This window comes from Falco rusticolus, chromosome 14 (genome assembly GCF_015220075.1).
Source record: "Falco rusticolus isolate bFalRus1 chromosome 14, bFalRus1.pri, whole genome shotgun sequence".
Lineage (NCBI taxonomy): Eukaryota > Metazoa > Chordata > Aves > Falconiformes > Falconidae > Falco > Falco rusticolus.
The window spans coordinates 3,863,492-3,891,240 of record NC_051200.1 but is presented as its reverse complement, the minus strand read 5'-3'; the positions used below and the strand labels follow the sequence as shown (position 1 = coordinate 3,891,240).

Genomic DNA, 27,749 nt, shown 5'->3' with positions numbered 1-27,749 from the left:
GCTAAGAGCATGTACGCAGGCAGCTACTGCTGTTCAGTCATCTCTGCAAGTGGGGCAGTCTGCAGTGACAGGAGCACGTGCCTGAGTCCTGGCAGGGTGTTCTTAGGCGTTAGGCTCAGTTTATGGCAATACTTTTATTCCAGATGCTGAGTCTTGCCTTCCCTGGAGCAGGTGACCGTTTTGCTGCCAGCTTCAGGGTGCTGGGGGCTACCCCAAGATAAAGCGTCGTTCTGTCCTCATAGCTGTGACGACTGCTTGGTTTCGTTGTGTTAGAGAAAACTGGCTTTTAAGAGGAAGTGAAATATCCTCGAATGATGAAATTAGTGGCCCATCTAACTCCCTTTATCCTCTCCTTTATGTATTTTTCCTGTTCCCTACTCTGCCTGTTTGCATTTTCCAATCCAATCGAAAACTTTGGTTTCTGACTCTTTAAATCAGTACCTTTTTTAATACTTGTCATAGTTGAAAGCAAAAAACGTTTGTTTTAATGTTTGTGGTGATCAGGTGAATGCGTGATTTGTGTTACTTGTCAGGAAGCACAAGTAAAAGGAGATAAAATACACTGCAAAACTTCTTCCACTACCTGCCGCCTCCCTCCCTGGGCCAATCCGGTACTTTCTGCTGCAGCCCATCCGCCTCTGCAGGTGCCGCTGGGGGGATGGAAGCAATTTGGAGGTGCAGTTTGGTTCCTGTTTCTAGAATAAGAAGCAGAACTGGGGACTCGGAGTGCCTTGACTTTGAACTTCTGGGCTTTCTGACCTGCGTGGGAATGTGCACATCCAACTTTGAAACGTCCTTTTCTATTAAAACAAAACCAAAGGTCACTGCCTGTCTGTATGTGGGTCTTTTACAATTCTGTAGCTGTGGATCACGGTGGCCCTGGGCTTTGCTACAGCTTTTGGCGTGGACTGTGTGTGTTTCTGTGGGTGTCTGTGTTGAACCCCTTGTGCTGCGAGGATCTCCTGCATTTCAAGGGAAGGGATATTGTTGTTTAACTTGAGGAAACTCTTGTTTTACTGGAGGCTTGACCAAGAGCCTCTGGTACTTAATGGAAACCTGTTGAAATGTATCTGCACGCCTGCAGTACTTTTAATGCGATTTGCTTGGAGGACAGCTTTACATGAGCAAATTATGTTAATACAGTTATATGTTGTTGCTTAATGACTCTTTTACACCATTAGCTATATTGCTATATTCCAGTGCGGCTGATGTAGCTCCGCTGGTCTAAGGATATCTTTGGGGAGCAAATTAAAATGGTATTACACTTACTTAGACTTCTTTGTAGAGGAGTAATTGCATTCATGCAGCGCATTTTATTTACCAACACTTCCAGTGGTTTGCTATTTTCTGTTGTAGACAGGCTATAATGAATGTTTTGGGGTGGTTTTTTTTTTGCAGCCGGGTGGTGTTCAGCCCTTGCTCATGAACCTCTGCTTAAATTTGGGCGGTCGGCGTCACTGTGGGTACGCAGGACCGGACCATGGCTTTTTTATGTAAAGACCAATGTAAGTCTCTGTAGAATCGGAGCCCTTAAGTGCTCCTCTGACCACTGACAGCCCTTGAGAAGTCTGTGCTGAACATGATTTTAAAAAACTATAAAACATCAGATTTGTTGCTGTTCATAAATATTTATTATCAATAGGCAGCTGGAAATGTTACATCTGAAAAGGTAGAAACACCTTGAATTTCAATAGGCTTACATTTTTGGGAAAAAAATTAAATGCTTTTTATTTTTTCAGTTTATAGTTAAGCTAAAAATACACATAAAATAAATAATTTTATTTATTATGTACATAATTTCATTTTTACATGTTATACGAGGGTATGACATGGAGTCTGCACTACGGACAGAGGAGATGCAAGTAGAAAAGTACATAAAACTAAGCGTTTGTTTTTGCTTTTTGCTCTTCCCCTTTTCTTTCCCCCCCTTTCTCTAGGGGTGGCTGTTACTACCCAACTGGCAAATGCTGAGGTCCCCACTCTGTCTTCACATATGCAAAATTCTTAAAACATCTAAAAGCTCTTTTGCCTGGAAAAGGCCATCAAGTTTTTGACCAAAACTGAAGTAGAGGAGGAGGAAAAAAAAGCCTCACCTTTTTTTATCCCATGAAGTAAAATGGCATTTGAAAATATGCTCAGGTGTGAAGCTGTTTCTGTGATAGCTTTTTTTAAATGAAGATTTAATTTGATATTAAAACTCGATCGCTTAAAAAAACTGCTTGCAGAGTGAGCCCGGGTCTCTGGGGCTTGCCATATAGAAAATAGAGTACTTAAGCATCTGCTACTATCCTTTGCTTCCCAAAGAACCCTAGCCCTCTAGTTCCCAGACCCGCCTTAAAAACACATTCAGTAGTTTTTTAAATAAGACTGTACAATACCCAAAAAATAGCTAGACCAAAAAGTGCCCCCTTGCTCAAAAACAACTATTTATAGTCAAAAGGCATTTCGCTCTGTTGGGTAAAGGTATCACAGTGTTCTGTTAGCTAATGTGCTAAAAGGCCAGCGCCTTGGTTGATCACGTTTTGTCCTAAGCGCATCGTTTCTTCTGGCTTAGGGGTTACTGCTGATATGGAAATGCTTTAAATGGGAGAGGAGGGGGGAAAAAATCCCCCAAATAAACAAAATAATCCGTGCTAAAGGAGGACGTGCTAGCCAGGAGGAATGGGCCACACTGTTTTCCGTAGCTGGTGAGCCACTGGTTGAGAAGGGTCGGGATGTAAAGAAAGAACCGCAAGATCCGTTTGGCTTTTAAAATTGTGGGTGGTTGGAGCTGGGCGAGGGGGTCTCTATTGCTGTTACGGTTGTTTTGTTTTGCACACCTTAAAAAACCAGCGCAGGTAAAAGTGTTTCCCTGAAGGATAAAATACTGTCAAACATTCGGAAGATAAGGATCAAACACTTCTGCCTTTTAAATATACTTTTTTAGATAAAGCATTGTTCTCTTTTTCAAACAGTCGGTCTTGGTCATGAATTTACTCCAGAGCAGTAGTTGTTCCGAGTGGAGGCAGTTAGGTGTATAGTATATAAATTATTTGTTTGTAAAAGTGTAATGGCCTGAAATGGGGAAAGAAGTAGTGTGGAAATGAAATAGAATCAAACTAGAAATGTTTAGAAAATATGGTAACATGGCTAGCACAGAGAGCTCCCCACCTCCTCCTCCAAAAAAATAAATAAACCAGCAAGAGACTGACTTTATAGTTGTTAGCTTTCACGTTGCACATTCGCTGAAATCTGTGGATTATTTTAGTAACAGTTTATTTTAGATGCTCCTCCAGTGAGCTGATTTATTATTCACTGTGGTCTCACTGATTCCATTTAATCTTACCATGATGTGAATGAGAGTCACCAGTGCTCCCAGCACACCTGGGCAGGCTGCAACCAGCTGTGCCGTCTGCCTGGCCGGGGCCACCGTGGCCACCGTGCCGATGGCCTGGCGAGTCCCTCGTGTGAGGCTGAGGTCCTTACAGCGCCGCCCCCCGCAAAAAACAGCTCCAGAGGGTTTTAAGTTAAGTAACAACTTTCATTAATTCGAGGCAGCCCTAGCGGTTTGGATGGTTTTGGCTGTTTTTTGCCGTTTTGTTTGACTGTGGAATTGCAGCGGAGGTGGGAGGGTGATCCTGGTTTTTTGGAAATCCGCCTTTGAAGCTGCACGGATCTTTCTCATGGATGTGTCTGTGGGACAGTGTTAGCACACTGCAGGACAAGTTACCTGCTTAAAGGAGAACTTGCAGAAGTTAAACCAAAACTGAAACTTGTCCTGGTTGATTGGAAACTTGCTTGTCTTTGGGATATTGGCCTTTTGAAAAGGAAAGCAGAAATAGCAAAGCAAAGCTGAGAAGTCCCAAGGGAAGTGGGACATACACGTAATGGTGTGAGAGCAGCAGGTGCTCATGGAGTTTTCTAACCGCTACAAAACCCAGCAGTAAGTCAGATCCTTGCTTATGCTGTTAGTAACTGTCCAAATACCCAGTGCAAACACCCTGCAACTGCTCGTGTTCCTGGAAGGGAGCTCAGAGTGCTCATTGTGCCCTTCCTGGGCAAGTCAACTTACAGCTCCCGTCACTCAAACTAAAGACCTTTATCCTGAGTAAGCGCTAATGAAAAACAAATTCCACCTACAGAGAGGGCTGGGCAAGGAGCTCCCCGGCAGGGACACTCCGCTGCCCAGGAAAGGTTTCTCCAGGACCGTCACGCTGGGAACGCGCCGCTGCCCGAGGTGCGTGTCCGGGAGCTGCCTTACCCTGCTCCTCGGGGCAAAACAGGTAGCAGGGCAGTTTTGCTCCAGCCCCCTACCCAGCGTGCTGTGCACCCTCCTGTGACACTTTGTCACCTGTGTCACTTGCTGCCCTCGCCGGTGATGGGCGGGAAAGTGACAACGGAGGAGGTGATGACATGGGGAAATTTTCCTAGAGCCCTACTCCAGTATCCTGCTGTGTGCGTGTGCATCGGTGCTGGGCTGCCTGCGGAACCTCCCCGTGCTTAGAAATCTGTTGCATCAACCAATTTTAACCTCTTTAAAAGGTAAGGTATTTATACATGAATATATTTATTTAAATACTCTTAATATTTACAGTGGCTGTTTCTGCTAAAAATTATGTTACATGTACCATCAGAAAAAAGGATGAAACACAAATACAGTAAAGGTGACATTAAGGGTGAAACATAAATCACGAAAGCAAGGGTGTTGAAGAGTTTAGGCTTCCAGGGTATGCTGCTCCTGCTCTCTGTCTACTGCAGAAGGCCCCTAAATTCCCGTCATGGGAAACCATGCTAGTTTTCTATGTGGAAAACTATCGTAACGGACATACAGTTAAATCCTAACCTGAATTAGTTGTAAGAAAATAAAAGTACATACTACTGCTACGAATATTAACTACTTATGTATATAGCGCCTTTAATTTGAAGATCTGAAAGTGCTTATAAATAATGAACTAACCCCCCCTGCGAGGTAGGTAAATATTATTATCCCTATTTTACAGATGGGGAAACTGGGGCATTAGAGAGGCTGAGTGACTTGCCCAAGGTCACAGGTGAGGCAGGGGCAGAGCTGGGACTGGACCTCGGGAGTCCTGGCCTCTAACCCTGTGCTCTGCCCGCTGTGCATGCTTCCTCGGGAGGGACCACATGTACAAATACTTGAGTATTTACATATATACCAGCAAGTGAATAATGTACAGTTATCCAAATAATCTGCAGAGATATGTCAGTTAATTTCTTGTTTCTGAAACAATTGATTTAATCTCTGACCTGAGTACAAACACCTCCTAGCTCTACTTGAGATTCTTAGCCCTGGATGTTATTAACTTTTTAATTGGTGATCATTTGTAGGTGTGCTGCTTAAAAAAGCCAGGTGAAAATGACACCGGGGATGGGAGGTGGGAAATGAAGCAACTTCAAGAGCTACAAACCTAAAGAAAGGGCAAATGGTTGAGATCTCTGTTGTTCCTAATTCCAAATTCCTTGCATATGCATAAGGTTTATTATTGAAGTCCACAGGATAAAGGCCAGGCTATACCAGTTAGAGCACAGCTGTGCATCTTGAACTGAGGCCAAAGAAAAGTTTAACTCCTGACAGGAGAAGCTCCAAGTGCCCCACCAGCTCCGGCCCTGATCGCCTGCACAGACAGCACAGGGGTAGCGCACCGAGTCCTCTGAAGGAAAGAGTAACTTTCACTAAAACACATTTCCTTTTGAAGCAGTTGAAAATGGAAAAATGCTAGTGAAATCCCAAATACTGGGACTACAAGTGAATTAAAAAAACACCCCAGGGTTTGCTTAGCAAATGTGTTTTTCACAAGGTATTTTAATTTCCCTCCCCTGAAGCTTCTGTTTTAGAGTAATTATAATTCACCAGCTGCTGTAAAGTCTATTGCTACACCAAAGGGGATGCATAGATGCCACCAAACAGAACTTTGCCTTTTGGGGGACGAATTTGACAGTTTTGTAAACTCCTGGACACATGTATTAATCGCAGCCAAATCAAATATTTGTGTTAAATTCCAAAGTCAGCTCAGACTGGCTCCTAGCTGGGAGCTAGGAGGTATCTGAGTCATGAAACAAACCCCAGGGGAGCCCCAGCCAAGCAGCCCTGTGACGTACCTCTTGCCTTTAACATCACGTTAGTGAGAGATTTTTTTTGCAGGCTGCATTATCCCTCATGCCATTCAAGTGTGGCAGCTCCTACCCCTGCCCTTTCAGGACGCAGCAGGGGAACGTGACTCACGCCGTTTGCACAGAATAGATTTGCGCTGCCCGGTGTCACTTTTACATTTTTGGGAGGCACCACTGCAGAGTTAATTGCGTTCCTTTTTGTTATTTGTACCCGTTAATGCAGTGCTGCGTTTGGAGGACACGATATAATCATCACCAGCAGCAGTGTGCTTGCCTAAAAGCCTTTCTGCTGGCCAGGGATACAAACCCTGCTTCTGTCCCAGCCCCAGCCGCGGTTGATGTAATCTGCATAACCATACCGGCATTGTTTTAATTCTTGTTACGCAGGAAATACCATAAAGGTCTGCTGGCCCCATGTCAAGTAGAGTTTGTAAGCTGCGGTGTGGTTAGGTGAGGCAGAAAATTACTCAAACCCTTTCCTTCTCCCCTTTCCTTCTTCCCCCCTGTAGTAGCTCTTGCTAATGTTTCTTTTTCCAGAAATGTGCTCAGTTTAGTTTATTAAACTGTAGGGCTTTTATTGTTGAGCCGCTTTGAGAATTGCTTTCAGCTGGTTCTGACTGCAGCTCTCACGTACTGACGGATTTGCCTCCTAAAAGACCGGGGTGCTGGATTTCTTCATGAGTGACCGGCGCGCTGCTGCTGACCCTCGTGTTTTGCAAGTCTCCTTGTGTAACACCAATGTCAGTCAGCTCAGCCTTTTGTAAAGCAAGAGGAGATGCAGTTGTCAAAGACAACTCTAACCCTGCAATTAGCATGAAAGCCTAAAATCTGTTGATACAAAAATGCTTTTCACTCCGCCTTAACTAACACACCTCGACGCTTAAATCTTTGAGGCTTTATACTGCGTGCCGGTAACAAGACTGGTGGTGTTTGTAAGCAAGGAGCACAGAAACATTTTTGAGTCTCTGCTCCTGCTGCTGCTTTCTTTTGACACCAGAGCTGGCCTGGAGCCACAGTCTCCGCCTCGAGGTCGGTACTGAGCCCTCGCCGGGAGGCCGGGCTTGGTACCTGCAGCTCCGCTCCAGGAGCTGGGGGCATCCTTCACGTTCCTCTCCCTGCTGCAGACTTTCAGGTAATGCTGTGTAGGTGCCCAAGGGAGAACCTAACAAGGTTCTTAACCAAGAGGAGGGAGCCAGGTTTAAAACGCAGGCAGAGTATCCAGCGGCAGGCATCCCAGCATCTCTTCTGCGGGGGACTGCTGCAGGGAGAAATCCCTCTCCCGACCCTGCGCACCGCTCGCACCCCTGGCTGGTAACATCTGACCAGTGCCAACGGTAGGTGTAGGTTTTCCAGCATCATGCTTTTACAAATGCAGTTCACAGAAGAGGTGATTTTTGGCACCCACCCTTGGGATACGCGCTCACGTCACCTCCCTGGGGAGCAGGGCCGTGAGGGTGACCGCACAAGCAGTAACGAGGCTCTGTCGTACCGCAAGGCCGTTCCTGAGCTCCCGATCAGGACTTGCTTCTTCCAAGAAAGCGGCTGACTAATAACAGCTCTGAAGTGGTGGTAAGTACGTGCCAATCATCTGTGTTTCTTAGCAACACTGCAGAAGAAAGTTCAAGTATCACATTGTTTAAAAAAAAAAAAACACAAAAAACCCCAACAAACCCCAAAAAATCACTATTAAAAAATTCAACCATTTTGCCCTTGATGGGGTTGTCTTCTCCGGACAAAAGCAGTGACAGTGCTAGGCCCTGTCCAGACACTACCACAGCCGGGGAAATCAAAGAGAATATTTACTGCCCCACTGCTTTTTGTTGCACCTTAGAAAAGGAACTGCAGAGACCTTCCAGGCTGCCAGGTGCAGCCCGAGCTGCTCTTGCTTCGGTTTCTTTTCAGAAATGCTGCTCACCGGCGCAGGGAAGATGCTGTCTCTTAGCACTTGCCATACACCAGGAGGATGGTTTGCTTCCGAAAGCCTGACAGCCATCAGAGAGGCAGCAAAAAGCAAATGCAGCAGTGGAATTAAGATAGGAATTTTTACAAAAAATCCAGATACAGCTTGAGGGCCGGGGGTTGGTTCAGCTCATTAGAAATGTGAAAACCAGACTGAGGTTTGTGTTCGAAGCAGCCACAGCTTGTCTGGGGTCAATTCGTCTGTGCAGAAGTTGGGAGCAAGGCTGGGTGCTGGGTTCCACCATCAGCCTAACTGGAAGGTCAAGCTGCTCACTACAGAGGGAATTTCTTATGGGAATTAGTTAAATAAGCAAATCTAACATGTTCTAGCTGGATGATCAAATGGGTCTCTTATTCAGTAACGATTTACAATATTCATATAATAAACCACCTGAAAAAACACACACAACTGAAAGAATCAGAGGTCATATTGCTTAAAGAAAACAAAAAGCCAGTTTTGTTTTGAAACCATTTCTAAAACCATTTTAAATATGATTCTCGGCCTTCTGCTAAGCCACTGCTCACCAGCTGGTTGTGTTGGCGAGGAAAATCGAGCAGGACGCGGAGCCGATCATGTTGGACAGCAGCAGCGATGACCCAGCAGTGGTGGGACGATGCTGACAGCGCTGGAGAAATCCTTTACTGGGCCACCAGTGCGTCTGAAGTCTGTGTGGGGCGAAGACTAAGACTGCATCTGAAGGGACTGCTGTGGGGTACAGTGACCTTATAAATGGTGAAACCTTTAGTATTTGTGAGTGTAAAAAAAAAAAAAAAAAGTAAATTAAAAAAGGTGTGGAAGGCTATAAAATAGGCTAACATGAGTAGTTTTACACTTTTTTTTCAGCTGTGGACAGAAAGGAAATAGTAATGCTGGATTGGATGACAGCAAACAATTACAAATAATTGGCTAAGTTTTCCAGCGAGTGTTAAGATAGCTTTACTTATAGCCGAGTTGTAACGTGATCATCCTGCCCGTCTTTCCACTGGTTTATAAACAAGTCACAGGCCTGTCCCCATGAATCAAACACATCCTCTGATGAGTCTATAAGTTTGGAATTAGAGGAACAAATACTGGAAGCACAGTGAAGGGAGCTGGTACAAACCACAGGGCACTCCTTGCTCTGTCCTGTAAGTCTTGTGTTCCCACTGTAGTCCACCTCACTGAGGTTAATTTCACTTTTGGAACAATTCTCTTCTTTCTCTTTATCAATCTGAGAATATTTAATGTCTTTCCACATGTAGTGTGGCTGAATAATTCCGTCTGAAATAGTGTACATGGGTTCTGAGTTTGGTTCTGGTACGTGTCCGTTCATCTTGGAGAAAAGCAGGCCCAGTCTCTTGAAGGACTCCTTCTTGGAGCTGGAAAGTCTCTGAACTCTGTTCCCGTTTCGGACAAAGGAGCGCTTACTGATCCCATTGCTTTTGGGCTTCTCTTCCACCATATCGATCCCAGACATAGTTTTAATTAGAGCAGATACGTTGAAGTCCTTTTTTTTGTTGGCTACACTGAAAGACACGCTCTTGGCTTTGGATTTTTCCCCAGCACCATCCTCATTTGTTTCATCCTTTTGGGACACCTCTGTGCTGCTGGTAGAGTAACTTCTCCTCTGGGGCTTCCTGTTTCCTAAGAGGTCAAGAACTTCATAGCGAAAACTTGAGATGTCCTGTTTTAATTCCTAGGGCAAGAGGAGAAACGAGTTATGCTCAGCGGCTTTACCTGTGACACGAAGTCGCACTTACAGGAATACCCCACCTTCATTATTCAGTGACACACACACACAACACATATTGGTAATCCTGGGAATGGGAGACCTCGCGAGATCTTTCTCTCCAAAGGCTTCACAACCAGCCCTTTTGGCCAACCCCCTCTGCCCACCCTCCCCCCCAAAAAAGTCAAATAAGGCAGTTAGAGAAGAGGGGCAACACTGCTGAAATGTAGAAATAGGGCAGGAACCCTGTTTAGCTGATAGCCCCAACTTTAACTTCATTGGCAAGTGTTCCCTGTGTGCACTAACCCAGACTCGTTCCTTGTCTCTCTCTGGGTTAGGAGTAGGAATGTGACGTTGACTCAAATCAGATACTTCATTCCTACCGTTTTCCAGTGCTTCTGTCTATGTAACATGTTGTATATTAAAAGCTGGGAGGCAATCATATGAGAAGACAATAATATTCTCTGCTCAACGCCCCCCCCACCCCGCGCACATCCTATATATTCTCAGCTCCAGTAATAGCCCGATTTCCACAGCAGGTTACAAATCATCTTCACAGTCAGTGTGAAGTCTGCAAATGACTTCTTGTATTAATATAATAAATTATTATTAAGGAATAATAAATTACCTTGAAATTTTCTTCTGTTAAACCTTCATTGGTTTTGGAAGTTCTTATCATTGCCGCGACATATCTTTTTACAAGATTTCTTATCACTTCCTGGAATAGGAAATAATACGAGTGACTCAGCTGCTGCCTCAGAGCAGACTCTGTTCTTAACGGCATTTCACCGAGTTCTGACCGACAGTGGCTGTCCCGACGCTGCTGTCTAAAAAGAAAATCACTTACCATTCAGACCAAAACACTTTCTTTTAAACAGAACAGACCTTTGGAAAGGGTAATACACCTTCCTTCTCGAATGCTCAGTTGTTAACTACAGTGAGCAGGTATTTTGTACTCGTTTTGTATATGTAAAAGTCGCTGAGAAAAATTTCTTGATGTTCTTAACTGTCCTCAAGCCATTTAACCTCAGCTGCTGAGAGTTTTTCAGGTTACCGTTCTCATGTGTATATGCTGTGTATCCTGACAGGCTAAACTCGCCATTTGAAAGTTGTTTATCAGGTATGTGAAAGCCAGGGAGGGTACGCTGACAACAAATAACCTGAAGAACAGCCAGGACCCCACGGGGCAACACACATTCATGTTAAACCACATCTGCCAGCTGCCTGGGTGTTCCCTAACGGCAGGTTAGAAACTCCTTCAAGGCTGCTGCCGTGTCTGTGGACAGCGCTGGAAGGACCAAGTCACACCCCCAGGGCCTCCTCCGAGGGCTCTCGTTCCTCTGCGGTACCTGGGCTGTTGTTACGGTACAGCTTTGGGGCAGGATGAGATCCGTCCTCTGTGTTCGTGCACCTCCGTGCTGGCTTTACAGATGCAAACTGGTACTTTGAGCTTGTCCGTTTATCTGTGCCAGCCAACATACACGGAGGTTGAGCTCCACATACAGAAAATACTCCAAACCTTCCCTTCATTCCCCCCCTTCTCATAAGAAGGGATAACGAGCCTGAGCAGCACCAAGCATGAAGATGGGCTCCGCACCAAGGTTTTCCTGGGAGGTTTTTTAAGAGATCCCACTGTTGGTGCCCGTAAGCCGTGCTGTGAAGTCAGGTAGTACCGAATGTCTGTTGTCAAAGGCGATTAATTATGTTAAACATCAACTTCAGATAAAAATACTCTTCAAAAAGCAGGAGGTGTCTTAAGTAAGACAAATTACTAATGGCTTTTGACAGCATAGCCTGACGTACCACCTAACATTCTGGAAAGTTTTTTTTCCTTCCAGCACGCTGGCATAATACATCACACTGAATTCAAGTACTGAAGCTGCTGGTTTTAATACCGTTTCATCCTTTTGTAGGTTGGCTTTAATGAGCACTTGATGTCAGGCAGGCGGAGAACAAACAAAACCAGCGAGATTCACAAAGGGACCATTCCTCCTTCCTGAGCTGCCCAAAGGAAAATCCCAACCAGTCTGAGTTAGGGATGCCTTACAAAAAGAGCAGGAGAGGAACAACTCGGGAGCGCGTACAAATGCTGCAGGAACAGTTCTAATCGGGACAGTGTGTCAGCCTGGTCCCCCGATGGCACTGGGGATGTCACTTTGACTTCAGCAGCCAGACTGATACCTGGCAAGTTTTCCACTACTTCAGAGGGGGTGAAAGGCTAGGAGTGATTTACTGAGCCATTGGGAAACGGTTCAGTAATTATTTAGGAAATGTTTTAATTCACGATAAGCAAAATCTTCTTAGCGGACCTATACTTATCAAAATACATTCTAGAAGCAAGCAAGAATGGAAGTATTAGAAAATGAGCAGGAAGAAAAACCAGCAAGTAATAACTTTATGTGCTCAAAAGCGTACCTGGTAATGTTGATTCTGAATCAGGTTGTCAGCGTGCCGTTCCTGGAAAGAGAAAGGCACAGATATGTTACCTGTTCAGTCCTGTCTTTAGAGCTTCCGAAGGCTCTTAGCACATTACGATCCAGCAACCTTCCTCCACACCAGCAGCGTGGTGGCCCATGCAATCCTGAACATGCATGAGCACCCTCGAAAAATGAAGTATAAAATCACGCAGCTCCTTACTGTGAATGTTTTGAGGTTCTCATGCCTCTTCTGTTCATTGTCGGAGTCGTTGCCTGGGCACAGCTGATTGTGAATCCACTTGCAAAGGTACCAGACTGACTTGGGACTCGGGACGATGTTAAAAGGAGGGGGCAGGGTGGCGCCTTCATCAAAGTAACTCATCCAGAGCTTCGTCCGTGCAAACTTCCACTCAATATCCGCATGGTCCTGTGACAGAAGGAAAGAGACTATCAGTAGCTTCAGGCAAGCTTTCCTGGAGCAAATGTCCACAGCTGAGGAGGTGACACGTGAGCAATAAAGGATTTCTCCAGCTGCAGGCAAAGCAGTATCGCTTCTTCCATCTCCCTCGCTGGGGGTGTACTTAAAAAAATCAATGTGAAACGTGGCTAGAGTGCAAAAATACCAACCACTGAGAAATGAGATGACAGCAACATTCAGCAAAATGAATTTCACAAGCTAAAGCCCAACTTTGTCCTTTAGAGGTTGTGCTTGTTAATTGCCAATACAATAAGCAAGAAAACACATTTCTTATTTTGCTTTTTCTAGCACTTTTATTATCACAAACTGTTGTTTCTCATGTCCAAATCCAACGAATTCTCACATTCCTCCCTGGAATAAGATCTTCTGTAATTTTTTTTGATTTGTTTCGTTTTTATAGCATCCATTAAGTCAGCTCTTGATGAAAGTGACACATTTTAAATCTTGCCTCTGCATTATCCTTACACAAAACAGAAGACATCTTACTGCACAGGTTTTGTGGTGGTTTTGGTTTTGTTTCATTTATATTATCACCATGCTAGCTTGCTGTGCTCTAGTGTTTTTCATCCCAACAACGTAAAGGTAGAAAATCAGTAGCATCATTTTACAGCTGCACAGATAAGCATACAGTCCCTCCAGTCATCAGGACATGAATACTGAGTCTATGCAAGACACTGATCTTACAGACTGCAAAACGGTGATCTCCAAATCAAGTTATTTGCAGTGTAATCTGTGGAGCCAACAGGCTGATCTGCCCAGTAACAGACTGCATATTCCCTTCAGCATCAGGGCAGAGAGATCTACCTACAGCCTCCGTTCAGCGACAGACTGCAGCTTTCAAAATGGATGTCATGCTGGTTTGCACTAGTTTTAAGTTAAAAGATGCCGCTGTTTTGCATGTTCTGCAGAAATTCTGACATTAGACAGAGAAGAAATAGTTTGAAGCCTTCAAGCCAAGCAGTGCTGAACACAGCTTACAACAGTACACTGAATTTAAGTGGTAAATCTGTGTATTGTTATCACTGCAGAGTATGGTGCATGACATTTTGGCTGTTCAGCATTTACGTTAACAGTATCTGACATGAGATTAAGCCAAAGCCGTGATGATCTAGGCTAAGTAACAGCACCAGGCAGGAGAAAAGGACAACGCGGGCCTTTAAGTTTCTGAGGAGATCTCAGCCAGGTTGGAACTAGCAGCCCTCTTGAGTGAGGGATGCTGGGCTGCAGGGCAGCAGCTCTCAGAAACAAGCAGTAAAGTGTAGGACAGGGAATTTAATAAAATATGGCTGAACATCATGCCCAAAAAATTACTACACTGGCTTCTGGCTACGCTCCAGTACTCTGACATGGGTAAAATATGCTTGCATTTTGACCGTGAGGGGCAGCTGAACTCCATTTTAGTAGCGTATTCAAATTATGCACAGCTCTCAATTTAAAATGACTCCCTCAGCGGCCCAGGAGCACATTAGTCTCTGCAGATGGTCTGAATCAGCCCAGAATACTATTATCCCCTGCCATCTTACCGAAAGGGCTGGTTTCACGCCATGGGTAGACCAGAGAAGCAGCCTGCCATGCCTTCTTTTTACCTCATACATTATCAGACCCTGTAAGCCGGAAAATTGCAGCACCACTGTGAAGTATTAGAATCCGATGCTGGTGGAAATGAAGTTCTAGGTAGTAAAAACGTAGTTTGCAGCAGTAGGAATAATTGCCACCAAAAAAAAAATAATAAAAATAAAGAGGAAAAAAAAAAGAGGAAAAAAAAAAAGTCCTGCTCAGTTTTTCTTCATTTGTCTACCTGCAGGCTGCAGCACGCTCAGCAGAGCTCGAGGGGAGCAGGGCAAGCTGTTCCTCCTTCCCAGACCCGGGGTTAGTGCTCCGAGCTCCACAACCAGCCCACAGGACGACTCCTGCCTAATGACTGCCCAGAGTTAAAGGCAGAGCTGTCCCAGCCTCTTCCAGAAGCAGGGCTGGCTGCTCCCTGCTCAGTCCCAATGGCTTGCTCATGCCCATCATTCTACCTGGAAGTTTCCTGGTCCGGGCAACTTCAGCTGGAACAGTCGTCAGCAGAAGGATGCCCAGCACCACACGCCAGGCGAGCCAAGGGGTTGAATTTTTAACAGCCACAGTGTCTCTGGGGAGGGCACCCTGCCTGCAGGGGAGGCAGGAGATCAAACCTGGCTTGCAGAGAAGGGGCCCGAGCGGCAGCTTTCTGCGCTCCACCTGGATGCACCCGCTACCAGGGAAAACCCAGCGGTGGCAGCATCTTGAAAGGCTGCGGACAGGAGGGGCAGCGCTGGTTCAAGCACCTAAAGCATTCTGCAGGGGAATAGCTGCCTGACACCAGCACCGAGCTACTCAGCCCTGCTGTGAGTAAGCCTTTCTCAGGGTGTGCAGGAACTACGGACACCTGGCAACACTGATAGCACTATCTGGGGCAGCTGGAGAGTTTAGGGCAAGTAGGTAGGTAGGTAGGTAAGTAGCTGAAGGAGAGTGCAAAGACTGTCCCTTTGGATAGACATAGACATATTTTATGTTCTTTGTTAACACAGAAGTAGGTGTAAATGTCCTATTGAGAAGTCAGAAAGGAGAAAGTTATAAATCCACCCTTCCCTTCTAGAAAGGTCCAGGGCTGGTGGCGGGGTGGGATCAGGTGCAGCGACTCGGCAGCCGTTCCCTTCAGCACGTTATAGAAAGGGCATGTCCTGGGCAGAGGCCGTTGAGCAGTGATGGTGGATGCTGTTTGTAGAGGATAAGGCAAAACTGTAGTTTGGGGATTGCAAATTAGTTTCTGGGAAAGGAAGGAAGGAAGAAAAGGGCTAAAAGAGTTTTTCTTCACAGAGTGTTTTCTTTCTGTTCTTTCATTTAACGTAGCCTGAGGGGACCGCATGGGCTTGGCCAGGACTTGAATGCAGATGCTGGGCAGCGCTGTGAAACTTAGTGGGAGCTTCCCATTGGGAAGTGTTGTGGCTGGTCTGAACAAATCCCTGTTGATCTGAATGTGCCTGTGGCTGAGGCTGGTGGATGCTGGCCTCAGCCCCCACCTGTATTTCTTCCTGTGCAGTCTCAGTCAACAAGTGCAATATAACCTCTCTTAAAAGACAGACCCTCTGCACAAAGCTCAAAGTATCCCCTCTTGCTCCTTCTCCCCCTTTGCTGCTGCTGTGAATCCCCCAGGGTTTACAAACTCAGGCTGTCTCAGTTACTCACCTTGATGTTTTGAGAACCTGAGTAAATCAGATGAGAGCTCCTGGCAGCAGTTTTGTGTTGGAAATATATAGCAGAGAGACATTTCAATTTTACTGAGGATGTCTTTGCGTGCCAGGAAACCACCGTTTTCTTGGTTAGAGCTCTCTTTAGTGCTGTAAGCAGTGAAATCTCCACACAAAACAACAGCTTCCGTAGCTCTCCACCCTCTGTCGAGTACCAAGAGGACCATGCTTCGGCCATCGTTCGATACCCAATTCAAACCTGAGGCCCTCCGGAGCTACAGCCAGCGCATCAGTCAGTGCGTGGGCTGTGAGCGCAGCCCAGTGGACCACCAGACGTGCTCCAGGCTTTTTGTGCCTCTCCCCAGTAACTGCAGGCAACCGGGCAAGATCCACATTTTTGAGAACTGCCCGAGTCTGAGCCTGCTTTGCATCAAAGCTGTTGCAAAGACTGCACCTAGGTGAACCCTCAGAGCAAGCTCCTGAGCAGCAGTACAGCCAGAGTCCGCACGCAGACGGTGTGTGGGAGCCCGCTCCCAGGGACGGCCAGCAAGGACGTAACCCTGGCAGGCTTCAGGGGAGGTGGGTTTCGGAAGGGAGAGGCCAGAAGGAAGCGCAGGTGCTCTGCCCCTGCACGGGGAGCGCTGGCAGAGGGCACGCATGCACCAAGGGGAGCTCAGCGGTGCAAGATGTGCCGTGCGGCGCTCCGCCGTGGCGAGGGGCTTTGGGCAGACGCACTGCGCAGCGAGGACAGGATGCTCACAGACCCGTGCTGTCTCATGCAATGTTCTTAAATGACGTGTTTTTGGTAACATTTATAATAAGCTAAAGAAACATACCCACTAGCTTGGCAAGTGTGACATCGTTGTTTTAGGAATTTAAATCCAAGCTTGGATTTCACTGTCCTCTCTCTGAGCTTCTTTTGCTCTTGCCCTTGTTCCTGTCACCATTTTCTTTCAAGCGCTGCTCCTCATTTCAGCTATAAAACACTACTTCTTAAGAGGGCTGAGTCCTCAAGCTCAAAGAACACATGAACTCAAAGAAACAAGCGCTCGGCTTCTCTGTGAGAAAAAAAACCTGTATCACTATCACAATGCGAATGTGTCATACCGGCCACATAATCCTCTTGCAAATCTCTGCCATTTGAAGTGAGAATTAATCTCCCATAAAGATTTCCCCGTGGGATTGCTGAAGCCATCTTACTGTAGCAGTGTGAGGATTTTCTAATTCAGTCAAAGTGATGTATTCACAGATGTGCCAGATTTTAAATAATTACCTGCTACACTAATTATCCAGGATAATTCAAGCATTAATCTCCATCTTCATCTCTGTGTAGAAAATCTGTTGTTTATATTTTGTGAAATGTTTTCTATAAAGATTTCCATCACCATCTCCTTGCTGAGCCATATGGTTTCGATCCTACTTTGCCAAGTAACCGCCAGCTTCTCAGCTGGTGCTGACCCAGCCAGCACAGACCCAGCAAGGGAGGACTGTTCCAGTTCTCTGCGCGAGGTGGCCACCACTGCCGCAGCCACTGGATTCCTCAGCCTCTTCATGGGTTTAGTATTTCAGCTCCCTTGCGGCTGAAAAGCTGAGGGAGGAAAACACTGTTCCTTTTAACTTGGCACCCAGGAGGTGAAGTACAGGGCTGCCCTGTGGGAAGCCTGTGGCAAATTGGCCACCATCTCGTGGACTCTTGAATTAGCATCCCTGAAAGCACTGGGATAGTCCTGAGTTTCCTTTAGCTCAGCTGGAATGGAGCATGGCAGCTCCCCGCACTCTTCGGTTGGCTCTGGATTAGGCAGGTGTACAGCCGTGGCACTAACACGCAGCTGAAACCTAACGCTGAGATGACGTAACTGGGCAGCCAGGCACTCTGGCATCTCCATCTTTCCACTGGTAAACAATCACAAGATAATCAGTTACTTAAGCTCCTCTCCGCTACACAGAGGTAGGTGCACAAGGGCTTCTGCCCCTTCCCCTCAGTCCGTTCCTGGGATGCAAATCCTCCCCGCGCCCCCTTGGGAAGGATGGTGTGTCACGACACCTCGCATCTTTCCAGCCGGCACAGGAAGGGCTGCGTGTGCCTTTCTTGTGCTTTATTATACAACAGTCAGTGGGCTAAGCTGGAAATCAGGCTGCTGCCTGTCAGCCGCAGATACAGATGGCTGTGACAATGCCCTCAGGACCAGGCTGGCTGGCTGTGGCTGAGTGCCTCCGAAGGAGTCACCAGAAGCTTTCCAGTTGTGCCAAGAAGGCTGGCAGAAGCCAGCGTGATTTCTGCATCAGTAGTGGGACTGCTTTCTGCTGCTGTCCCAGGAGGTGCCAGCAGCAGCCCCCCAAGATTAGGAAGTGCCCAAGCTGTAGTACCTTCCTCTAGGACGGAAGCAGGAGATGCAGTATTCACCTTTAAAAGGTGCTTGCTGACATCCCTTGTTTGCAGCATATCGAGTAAGGGAGGCTCGTTGCCTTAGAGGCACAGGAACTTCAAAAGTGCTTTTTTGCTGTGTAATTAGCTGCGCTGCAAACTGTAGGAGAAATCATTAAACTCTATTTAGTATATTTCTCTCTCACGTGCCTCTTTCTTGCTCTTTGCTAAACCCAGAGCAGGAAACAGCACAGAAAATATATCGGTGATGGCTTTCAAGCAGGCTAGCATAACAAAATATATACCCTTGTGTGTCCTGAACAGAAAGCATTGTAGAAGGAGGGCTGGGAGAAAGTTAATCTTTACAGAACCTGACACAGACAACTCTTGTGCACTTTCAAAGCTGTTGATTTTGTAATAGGTGTTGGGCAAACTGGTAATAACATCAGCAGAGCTTGGGGGTTTAATGACAAGCTCAGAGAAGCAAGCAGCAAAAATCCAAGCAGGCTATTTGAGGTAAATGATGATTGATATTTTTCAAAGAAAAATATGTCATAGAAAGAAAAAAAAAAAGTCTATGAGAAAAATCAGGGACCTACAAAGGCAATTAATGCATAGGTAATTCAGCTGCAGCTGACAACAAATGACTTTGCTTTCAAAGCTGGGGATGACATACTGAAGGATAAGAACTTAATAGGATCAATTTCAAAAATAATACAAGAAAAATTACTAAAGGAGGACAATCTAGCATTAGAAAAAGCAATTAGAACAGTTAGGGAATGAGACAGCCAGAGAAGAGATGAAAGTACTGGCTGGAGCAGAATCCCACGCTGCAGTGGGCAGAGCAGACCGAGTCCTGACCAGACGTTCACGCCAGGGAAGCTGGGGTGGCCCCACGGCAACACACAGCTTTGAAGAGGAGCATGTGGCAACGCTCTGGGGACACCAAGCCCACGGCAGATGCAAACCACCACATACGAAGTGCAGGAGCACCCAGAGTGAGGGAAAACATGCCTGGAGAGCCGCAAAGCAAACCCCGTGCACGAGCATGTTGCAGGAGAACGGGCAAGGGCAGGGCACGCGGCACGGGAAGGGAGCGCGGCTCCCCGGGCAGCAGCTCAGCCGGGGGCGCAGGGCGTTCTGGCTCTGGCACCCAAAAGGAGAAGGGCATTCGTGAAGCGTAGGCAGGTCCTGAAGAAATACCCATAAATTAATACCAGCACTGGGATACAAGAAAATTAAATTCTTGGGCCAGGATACAGGTAAAGACTTGATTTTGGAAAAGAGCTATCCTTATCTGGTAAAAGGCAGAAGGCAGCGAGGCCCTGAAGTGAGGAAATTGAACAGCACAAGGGAGAAAAAACTCAAAATATGAATTTTTACATAGCAGACACTTCAGATAAGCCATCAATGGGATTGTGAGCCTTAAAAACTTGAAAGCTGGATGAAGATCCCAGTCATGGTAGAGCCCATAAAAGGACTCACTGTAACAGAGGAAGTCAGGAAAAGCTTCCTTAATTTTGCCGTGCCCGAGGTCCATCACTTCAAACACATCAAGGGAATGGCCAGTTCAGTGTCAACAACACACAGCACAGCGACTGCATTTATAAGATGAATAAAGGACTCCCTCCTGTAAGCATAGGCAAAGAGGCTTGGGAATTATGGAAATGGGGTAGGTCACTGGTTGTAATGGCAAAGAAAACCACTGGCTTGTGAATACAGAAGGTCAGGTGAAGAGCAGAGCTCTCCCGCCCGAGTGACACCGCAACAGGCCCATTGCATGAGCTGTTCCACTGGCCATTGCTTCCCCAGAGTGGACCTGCACACCGTGAGCTGGCTGATTTTCCCAGCTCTGGGGAATCAGTTTGTACTTGGAAAATGCATGCTTTAGCATCTCTGCCATCGCTGCTATTTATATCTCGCATGTGCAGAATATATTCATAATTAAAATTTTTATTACAGCTTGCAATGCACTACGTTCCACAACGTATTTAGGTTGTATGTATGTATCAATTACCTTCCATCTCCCACCAGCATACTGGATGGAAACAACGATAGCTAATGAGAAGGCCAGGGAATATTATATTTGAGAAAACACAGCAAACTGTGGATTGTGCTGGTTTTAGTGCAGTTAAATTATTTGAACTGACACCTTTTTTTTTCCTACAGTCATATTCCCAGCAAAGTTCAGTTTTTATTTTAATAGTCAAATAAATCAGAGCAGTAGGAAGGTCAGGCAGAAAAATAGTTCTCTAAAAAAGTCTCAGCAGGAAGAAACAATAAGAAAGATATCACTAAGGCTTTGTTCTTCCTGCCATCCATTCTCTCCCCTTTATCACTGCCTGATAAGAGCCTCTTTTCATGCTGAAAGTCAGAGAGATAAGGTGCATCTATGCTGATAATGTTAACTACCTCCAGCCAGGTCAAAATCAAGTAATTCACACATGCCTGTAGCAGAATGGTGGGCTGAAAAGGTATGTCTAGCTCAAAGTGCTTGAATGTTGATGACTCTATTAGTACCGCGGCAAAAAAAAAAAAAAAGAACTTTGCCTCATTTCTGCTTGCACGATTTCCAGAATATTATCTCTGATCTTTTTCTGCATAGCCAGTCAGCCTGGGATTTGACTCTTCCAAGGAAGAAGAAATGTCTTGAAATTTATTGCTGGACTGGTGGGAATCAGACATGAGGGAGAATCCAGTACTTCTCTATACCCCTCTTTCTTTATTTCTTGGTTTTGTTTTGGTTCCCCCCCCCCCCCCCCCGCCAAAAGAAATTAGCCCCAAGAAGAAAACAATCCCAGTTTGGATCCACATGTGAATTTCAGATCCCAGGGTCCAGTCTGTACATTATAAGGATGTGATTTCAGCTAGGAAATCTGATGTCAGCTGCAACAAAGGTATTTAAAGTTCTAACAGTTTAGTTAGCGTGTTATTTAGGGCCATTTGTAACTTTTAGATCTGAGCCCTGATTAGGAATGTCACAAGGCACATTTGACGGTCTTTGCCACTGACTCTTCTGCTACAAAAATGTTTACCAGAATATCTGCTCACATGGAGCTGACCAGAAAGATAGTAACACAGTGGATTCATGACTGGTCTGATGCTGGGAGCTGGCTTCATGTGTTGCTGGATTTTCCCTGAATCAGAGCTCTAAGCCTCACTGTACCTCCTTATGCTTTACAACCTTTTAATGCTCATATATACACAGCCTTTATATCCCTTCCTGAAGTAAACAAAAGAATAAAATTATTATTCCCAAACTTCCATAGTTAAGTAATGAAACCATGTATGTATATTCAGGTACCAAATGCTTTAGTATTTTGCTCTTTTATGACCAGTCATAAACTGCCTTTTCTCAGCAAAGGAGTGGAGATGGACTATGTCTTTTATTGAGCCTGTAAAGGTCACGGCACCAGTGGGAGAAGCAGGTGCCCGACACCCCTGGAAGTTGCGCAGTCACTTAAGTGCAGTGCATGAGCTTAGCTGCCAAAAATTGCTCAAAAATGAAAAATCCTAGCTAAACATCCCAATCATTTAAATATATCCTTGAGCCAAAAGAAAGGGAACCCTTATAAATGGATGAGATCACTCCAGCCTCTAAGTGAATCCCGAGCGTGCAGACAGCACTGGTTCAGGAGGTGAAGCCCCTCTTTCCTCCCCAGATTCTGAAAGCAGGGTCTGCAGCTGGGGAGCTGCGGGGGACTGGACCAGAGCACAGAAATGCAGACAAGGAGCCACAGCATCCAGCTTATTAGAGATCTTCCTGTTTAATTGGATGGAGATGTACGTATCCTATTTCACCTATATAATCAGCATCCACTTATTTGCTAGATTGCAGCGTGTTGAAAAGGAAGTCTGTGAAGAACTGGCATCTAAAAAGTCACATTTCAGAGGATGCTTAATATAGCTGTTTCCATTGCTCAGTACCAGGTGAAAGCTCTTCCCAGATACATCCCTTTCAGTTTTCCACTGCTTTTTCCCCAGTGACATTTTCCCTTTATCTTTCACTTTTCCTCTTCTGTCTTTTTAACAAAAGTCCCCTTGATCCAAAAGCACAAGATAATGCTGACTGAGTTTGTCAGGCCTAAATAAAAGATGGGATAATGCAGGGGGCTGCAACCTATGTGGTTCCATCTGGATACTTCAACTTCTATCATGTAGCAAGAGCAAAACTTGCTGTGCTGCTTCGCACGTAATGGGCAGAGAATTATTGACCTGTCATGTGGGGCACTGGTGTGTTAACTACACCAAAGAAAACACAACCCACCCGTATCAGTGCCAGCAAATTCCCTGTAACATCTCAAATCAGCCAGGGGTCATCTACAGATTGCAAGCTCATCTTCTTTTTTACTTAAATGTAATGTTTCTGCTCCTCTAAATAAGCCCCGGAGTGCTTTTGCCATGGTGGTACACAGGGTCAGATAAATATCTGGGTTTTCAAAGATCAAAAACAACAGAAGGGATTAACCTTCTGATCCTGCTGATAATGCTCATATGAAGAGGATTTGCAGGATTGGGCCCTAGGATGGAGAATTAGCTTTGTCTAACAACAGAAGAAAGATGCAGCATGTGAAGTCAGAGCACATCCAGTGCTTCCATTTAGAGGCTCTGCGAACACCAGATGAATATTAACAACTTGATTCAAGTCCATGGGTTATATGTAATTAGGCCAAAGCCAGCAAAAAGACAAACAGTTCTACACCTTCAAATGAATACTTCAGCTTGCTAACAAAAAGCAATTAAGCTGCCTGCCAGTCTAGAGTGAGGCTCCAGGGCTAATTTCGCAGGCCTCTCGCTGTATGCTAGCATCACAGCACGCAACTGCTGCAACGTATTTCCCTTCACTTTCAAATAAAAATCTGCTGGGAGGCCCCCACATCCAGCCACAAGCTTCAGGGAGAGCGCCCAGCCTTGGGAATCAATCCCACTCCTCCAGAGATGTGCTACACTACTCAGGAGGGAACTAGAGAGCAGGGGTCCAGCATTTCTTCACACGTATTGCACTCTGTGGGGAAATGGAACAGCAATCTGCCTGCCCAAATGTCACAAAAGGCACCAAGTAAGTTCAGGAGAATTTGCCATTTCAATTAAATGTTACTGATGACACAGATGAGTTTTGGGAGTGCAGTAATTGAAATCTGGGGAATTACAGTTGCACTGTAGAACAAAAAAAAAAAAGACTTGAGGGTATTACTTGCACCTAGAACACAGGGTCTGCACATGGACAGTGACCAGCAGGATGTGTGTGTTGGTCAGCTGGAGCCCCTGAGGGCCATAAAACCACGGGCCAAACAGCCAGCAAACAAAAAAAAAAGAGGCATTTAAGCCCCTTTCTAGAGCCTAGTTGTTTTGTTACACCATAAAAAGCTTCAAGAGACATTAATTCCAGCTCATATTGGCAACAAGAGTACAGCAAGAGCATAATTTCATTTCCTGCAGTATGACGGAGTTAAAAAACAAACATATCTTAATTACTCCTAAGAAATTCGAATTAATGGTTCTGAAATGGGGTTTGTGACATAAATGTTTCCTGATGCTTTACAACAGCTTCGATTTCAGTCCAGGCTTTGGAGCTGGCCTTAACTCTATCTGGGTTATATGGGGGACAATCTCCTACCCCAAAACCTGCCACAGGTGGGGACTGTCCAGCTCTGTATCTTGAACTAAGTTTATTGATTCATAAAATTCTTCCTTAGCAAAACCACCAAGAACTATGCAGGTCATGAAAGCAGAGGAGGCACATTTTTTTGACAGTCCTGAGGATCATAGATCAGAGTGGGGAAGAGAATTTCTACTGCTGTTGTGAATTAAACTGGGTAACAATTACTGTCACGGTGCTGCGGGAGTTCAATTGGCGCAGAAAACTAGAAGAATTCTTGTGTTTTGTAGACCAAGAAAATTTTGACATGACTTCCTGGGGAAATCCAAAGTTATCTTGGAAACAATGTAATAGGGAGCTGAAAAATCTTTACATTCCCCTGTGCTTTAATTTTTAAGCTCTTTACTCTGCAAAAATTGAGCAAGTTCCATGTACAACATCCCTACACTTCGAATCAAGATTTCCTGAAAGTGATCACTTCTTCTTAGCTGCACACACCGTTTCTATTTACTGTACAGCTTTTGTTTTGCTATGCAAAATATTTATCATTTTCACTCCTGTCCTCCAGAACACATGCTAATCCACGCTATTTCATTCCATCATTTCAAACTGCACCCCTAGTTTGGTGTCCAGTGCCCATATTTCCCAATCTGAACACTGACAACTACGTTTCGATTCGGTCATATGCTCTGCTCCAGACATAGGCTTAACAAAATTAAGCATGCAGCTGTCCTCTGCAGTAACAGCTGTCCAGATGAATCAGCTTGAAATAACAGACACACACAAACCAACAGCAGGATACAAAATACAATATACAAAACAACTTCATAACTTAATACATACCGCTAGGATGAAGTCATTATTCCAGCATCACACCTACACCACATATTACACACTTGAAGCTGTAACACCATCCCTTTCATGCACAGCAGTTAAGAGGTGATTTTTCTCAGACCTACTTTGGTGTGACGCTGTCCCTAAGGTATATTAAGCATCATTGTACTTTCCTAAAACATCTGAAAGCTCTCTCCTTAACCTGTCAGTGGGATGCCTAGTGCTGCAGTGCTGTTGTGCACCACTTATTGCTCTAACTCACCTGGAACTCCGATTACGAGTTCACAGCCCTATGGTTTTGCTCCTGAAGATGGGTCTTAGTTGCCGTTCTTCCATCGATCTTGATTCCCATTGTTCCTTCGGCTGCGGAGTCAGAACTGTTGGTACAGTTCCAGTGACTAATTCCTGCATGGCTTCCCAGAATATCATGGATGTGTCCATAAGGAACATGCTTTCAGAAAATATGCATAGATGGCTAATTCCCTGCAAAATAAACCTGCACCTAGGGCACCAGAAAGGCCAAAACGCACCTGCACCCCAGGACCCCCTGTAACATCCACTATTACATTGTTTTGAAAAAAATTACAAACTAGCAGAAGGATTGTGTAACTTCAGATGCAGCCAAGTGGCAATCCTATGAGAAATAGCCTATCACATAAAGTGTCCTCATTACCCACTCCGTTACTTTCTGTCATTTTACGAATGATGGAGCCACCTGGCTACTCTCAGATAAGTTGCATTGTCCTTCCTCTTGTCATCATGACGTATTCCTCTTCTATTCATCAGGTGATGGTATTTCTGTCACGTCTGGGAAGGTATTGAAATGAGAGACCTGGCAGCGCGTAACATCCAGTTGCATTCTGTGCTGCTTGTATAGAACATTCTGATCTTCACATATTGAAACAGCGCAAAGTGTATGGAAATTCTGGTGTGCATTTGGATTTTGTTTGCTTTGTCAGTGAAACCAACCAGCTCTTGACAATGGTTTGGCAAAAGAGAAAAATGGGCTGTATGAAAAAGCCCAATATTGAAACTGCTTCAGGGTACCCCTAGAAAAATATATTCATTCAAGTCTGAAATAGCTTAGTAAAAACCCCAACAACATTATGGCAGAAAAATTCTTCCTTCTGAATCAGAAATCACTCAAAGCCTTGTGGAGGTTTTACTCTTTGCTTGCCTTGCTCTGTCTTCCACAGACACCCTGCGGTTTCATGCTGTGTGCAGACAGCGCTTAATTAACTTTCCCAGCCCTAACCCCCATACTGGGGAGGCACAACGAAGAGCAACGAAGGAGCAGCTAAGATTCTCCTTTCTCTAACCTCTCAGCAGAAATTCATGTATGTATGAGACAACGGGGGAAAAGCTAACCTGAAGAGTAACTGCTACAAAAGTATTAACATATTTGTCCCTGGAAGAAAGTAGGGGAGAGAGACTGTTTACAATGCTGCAGTGCCACTGGCTCATTAACAAGTGGAATTAATTAAGATGTCCTAACCATTCTACTGCAGGGAAATCAACTAGCAGAGATGCACTCTCATCCCTGCTATCTAGCTCATTTTATTTCTCTGCAGAGTCCTGCACACGGCACAAGATTTTCTACTGATGTATTTAAGAAGGAAGACCTCCACCCAGCTCCAAGGGCTGCTTTCCCCTCCTCCCTCCCTGGAATGCTGTCATTCCATGGGTATTCGATGTGATATAAATACCAGGAGGAAGAAATGCCCAGTCTAGCAATCAGTCTACTGTGATTCAGAAAGGGGTAGACCTGATTACAGGAGGTTAACAAATGACCCACAGATGTAAAGCTCAACACTTATTAATTAATTGTTTTCTTCAGGGAAGAGATTAATTTATGTTTGCCCTTAGAAGACACATGAAGAAAACTTGTCCCCGGGAGAATGCTGTGAGCATGCAGAAATACTGGCTTCCAAAACCAAGCTGCATGCACTGCTCAAGAAGAGGCTGGAAGTGACTGCCTCTTGCCTTCCCAAGAAATGTCACTGCTCTCAGCAGCAATTGCAATATGACAGCTTAAGTGACAAAGAAGTGTCCTGTAGCATTTTCACTGTCATTCTGAGTAGGGGGCTCACGCTGAACTGCATGTTATGCCTCGGTTATCTGGTGAGTTCAGTCCTTCACCCTCGGGTCTCTCCCAAGCCCACTTCCTGATGGAGCAATTCACTGTTCCCAACGGCTCCATACACAAAAACATTGATGTAACAGTCCGCTCTGGACCATTCACTTCAGTTAATTGTTATGATGGGTCTCTCTAAGTCATGTGAGATTGTTTGTAATGTGTCATTGCATCACTCAAATTATTCAGGGAAAAGAATGATGAGTGGTTTGCATCCCAGTGAATAGCAAATACTGCTATTCTTACGCCAATCTTAGGTTTGGGCTTTGTGTCAGTGACAAGCCTGTGTGATGACAATAAAGGAAGGGGAATGGGAGAAAATGGCCAAGGAGAGTATCTTTGTTTTCTGTCCCTCATTCCAGTCTCCCTGGAATGTGAGGAGTAGCACCGAACAAAGAGAAAGCACTTAAAGCATTGAAACAGACTGATAAAGCAGTGATGCCTTTGTGACAAGCTGCTTTTCAGCTCATTTGGAAGGTCAATGGTCCAGTTTTTCTCATACTTTTTAACATGATAAAGATCAGGTGTCCAAAAGCATCACCGATTTGACTGGGTCTGTGCTCAGTTTGACTAGATAACTAAATTCAGGAGCCACTTGAATCAGCAGATGATCAACAGCAGTTGTGGAACCTGTTCAAGCAGAAAACCCGATGCTATCCTCCTCTGTGTGCTTTAGCCAGGAAAGGATCTCACCCATGTACTTCCCCAGAGATTTGTCCAGGAAGTTGTGAATGGAAATAGTAGGAGAGCTGGTGCTCATTCTTCTTCTCCCTCTTGTTTTGTCTTCTGTCTTCTAAAGTAAATGCAAGAGTCACCCAAAGCAGAGATGTCTCTACTCTGCCTGTACTTCTGAGTGACCAGCTGAGGACACTAATGACTTTCCTAACTCCTGTAACTGTTCACGGATGAGGTAACACTCCATCACCTCACT

General features: G+C 45.2%; 1 protein-coding gene and 1 long non-coding RNA gene across 5 annotated transcripts in view; one reads left to right on the top strand and one right to left on the bottom strand.

The window, feature by feature from the left end:
* The first annotated feature begins 1,700 nt into the window (after positions 1-1,700).
* LOC119157409 lies at positions 1,701-8,878 on the top strand. 4 transcript variants are annotated; one of them, XR_005107528.1, is made up of 3 exons: positions 1,701-4,262; positions 4,411-4,521; positions 4,980-7,762. It is a non-coding gene; the product is annotated as an uncharacterized LOC119157409 (long non-coding RNA). The 4 variants fall into 4 exon arrangements; XR_005107529.1 differs by adding an exon at positions 8,585-8,878 and having other exon boundaries at positions 1,711-4,262; positions 4,411-7,680; XR_005107530.1 differs by adding an exon at positions 8,014-8,878 and having other exon boundaries at positions 1,711-4,262; positions 4,411-7,680.
* The window catches only part of TRPC5 (transient receptor potential cation channel subfamily C member 5), a 66,738-nt gene continuing 47,147 nt past the window's right edge, over positions 8,159-27,749 (bottom strand). The window contains exons 7-10 of the mRNA XM_037408323.1: positions 12,417-12,623; positions 12,195-12,236; positions 10,408-10,497; positions 8,159-9,746 (exon numbers count right to left, since the gene is read on the bottom strand). Of these exons, the coding sequence (XP_037264220.1) occupies positions 9,012-9,746; positions 10,408-10,497; positions 12,195-12,236; positions 12,417-12,623 (1,074 nt within the window). The 3' untranslated portion in view covers positions 8,159-9,011. The remainder of the gene's footprint in view (positions 9,747-10,407; positions 10,498-12,194; positions 12,237-12,416; positions 12,624-27,749) is intronic.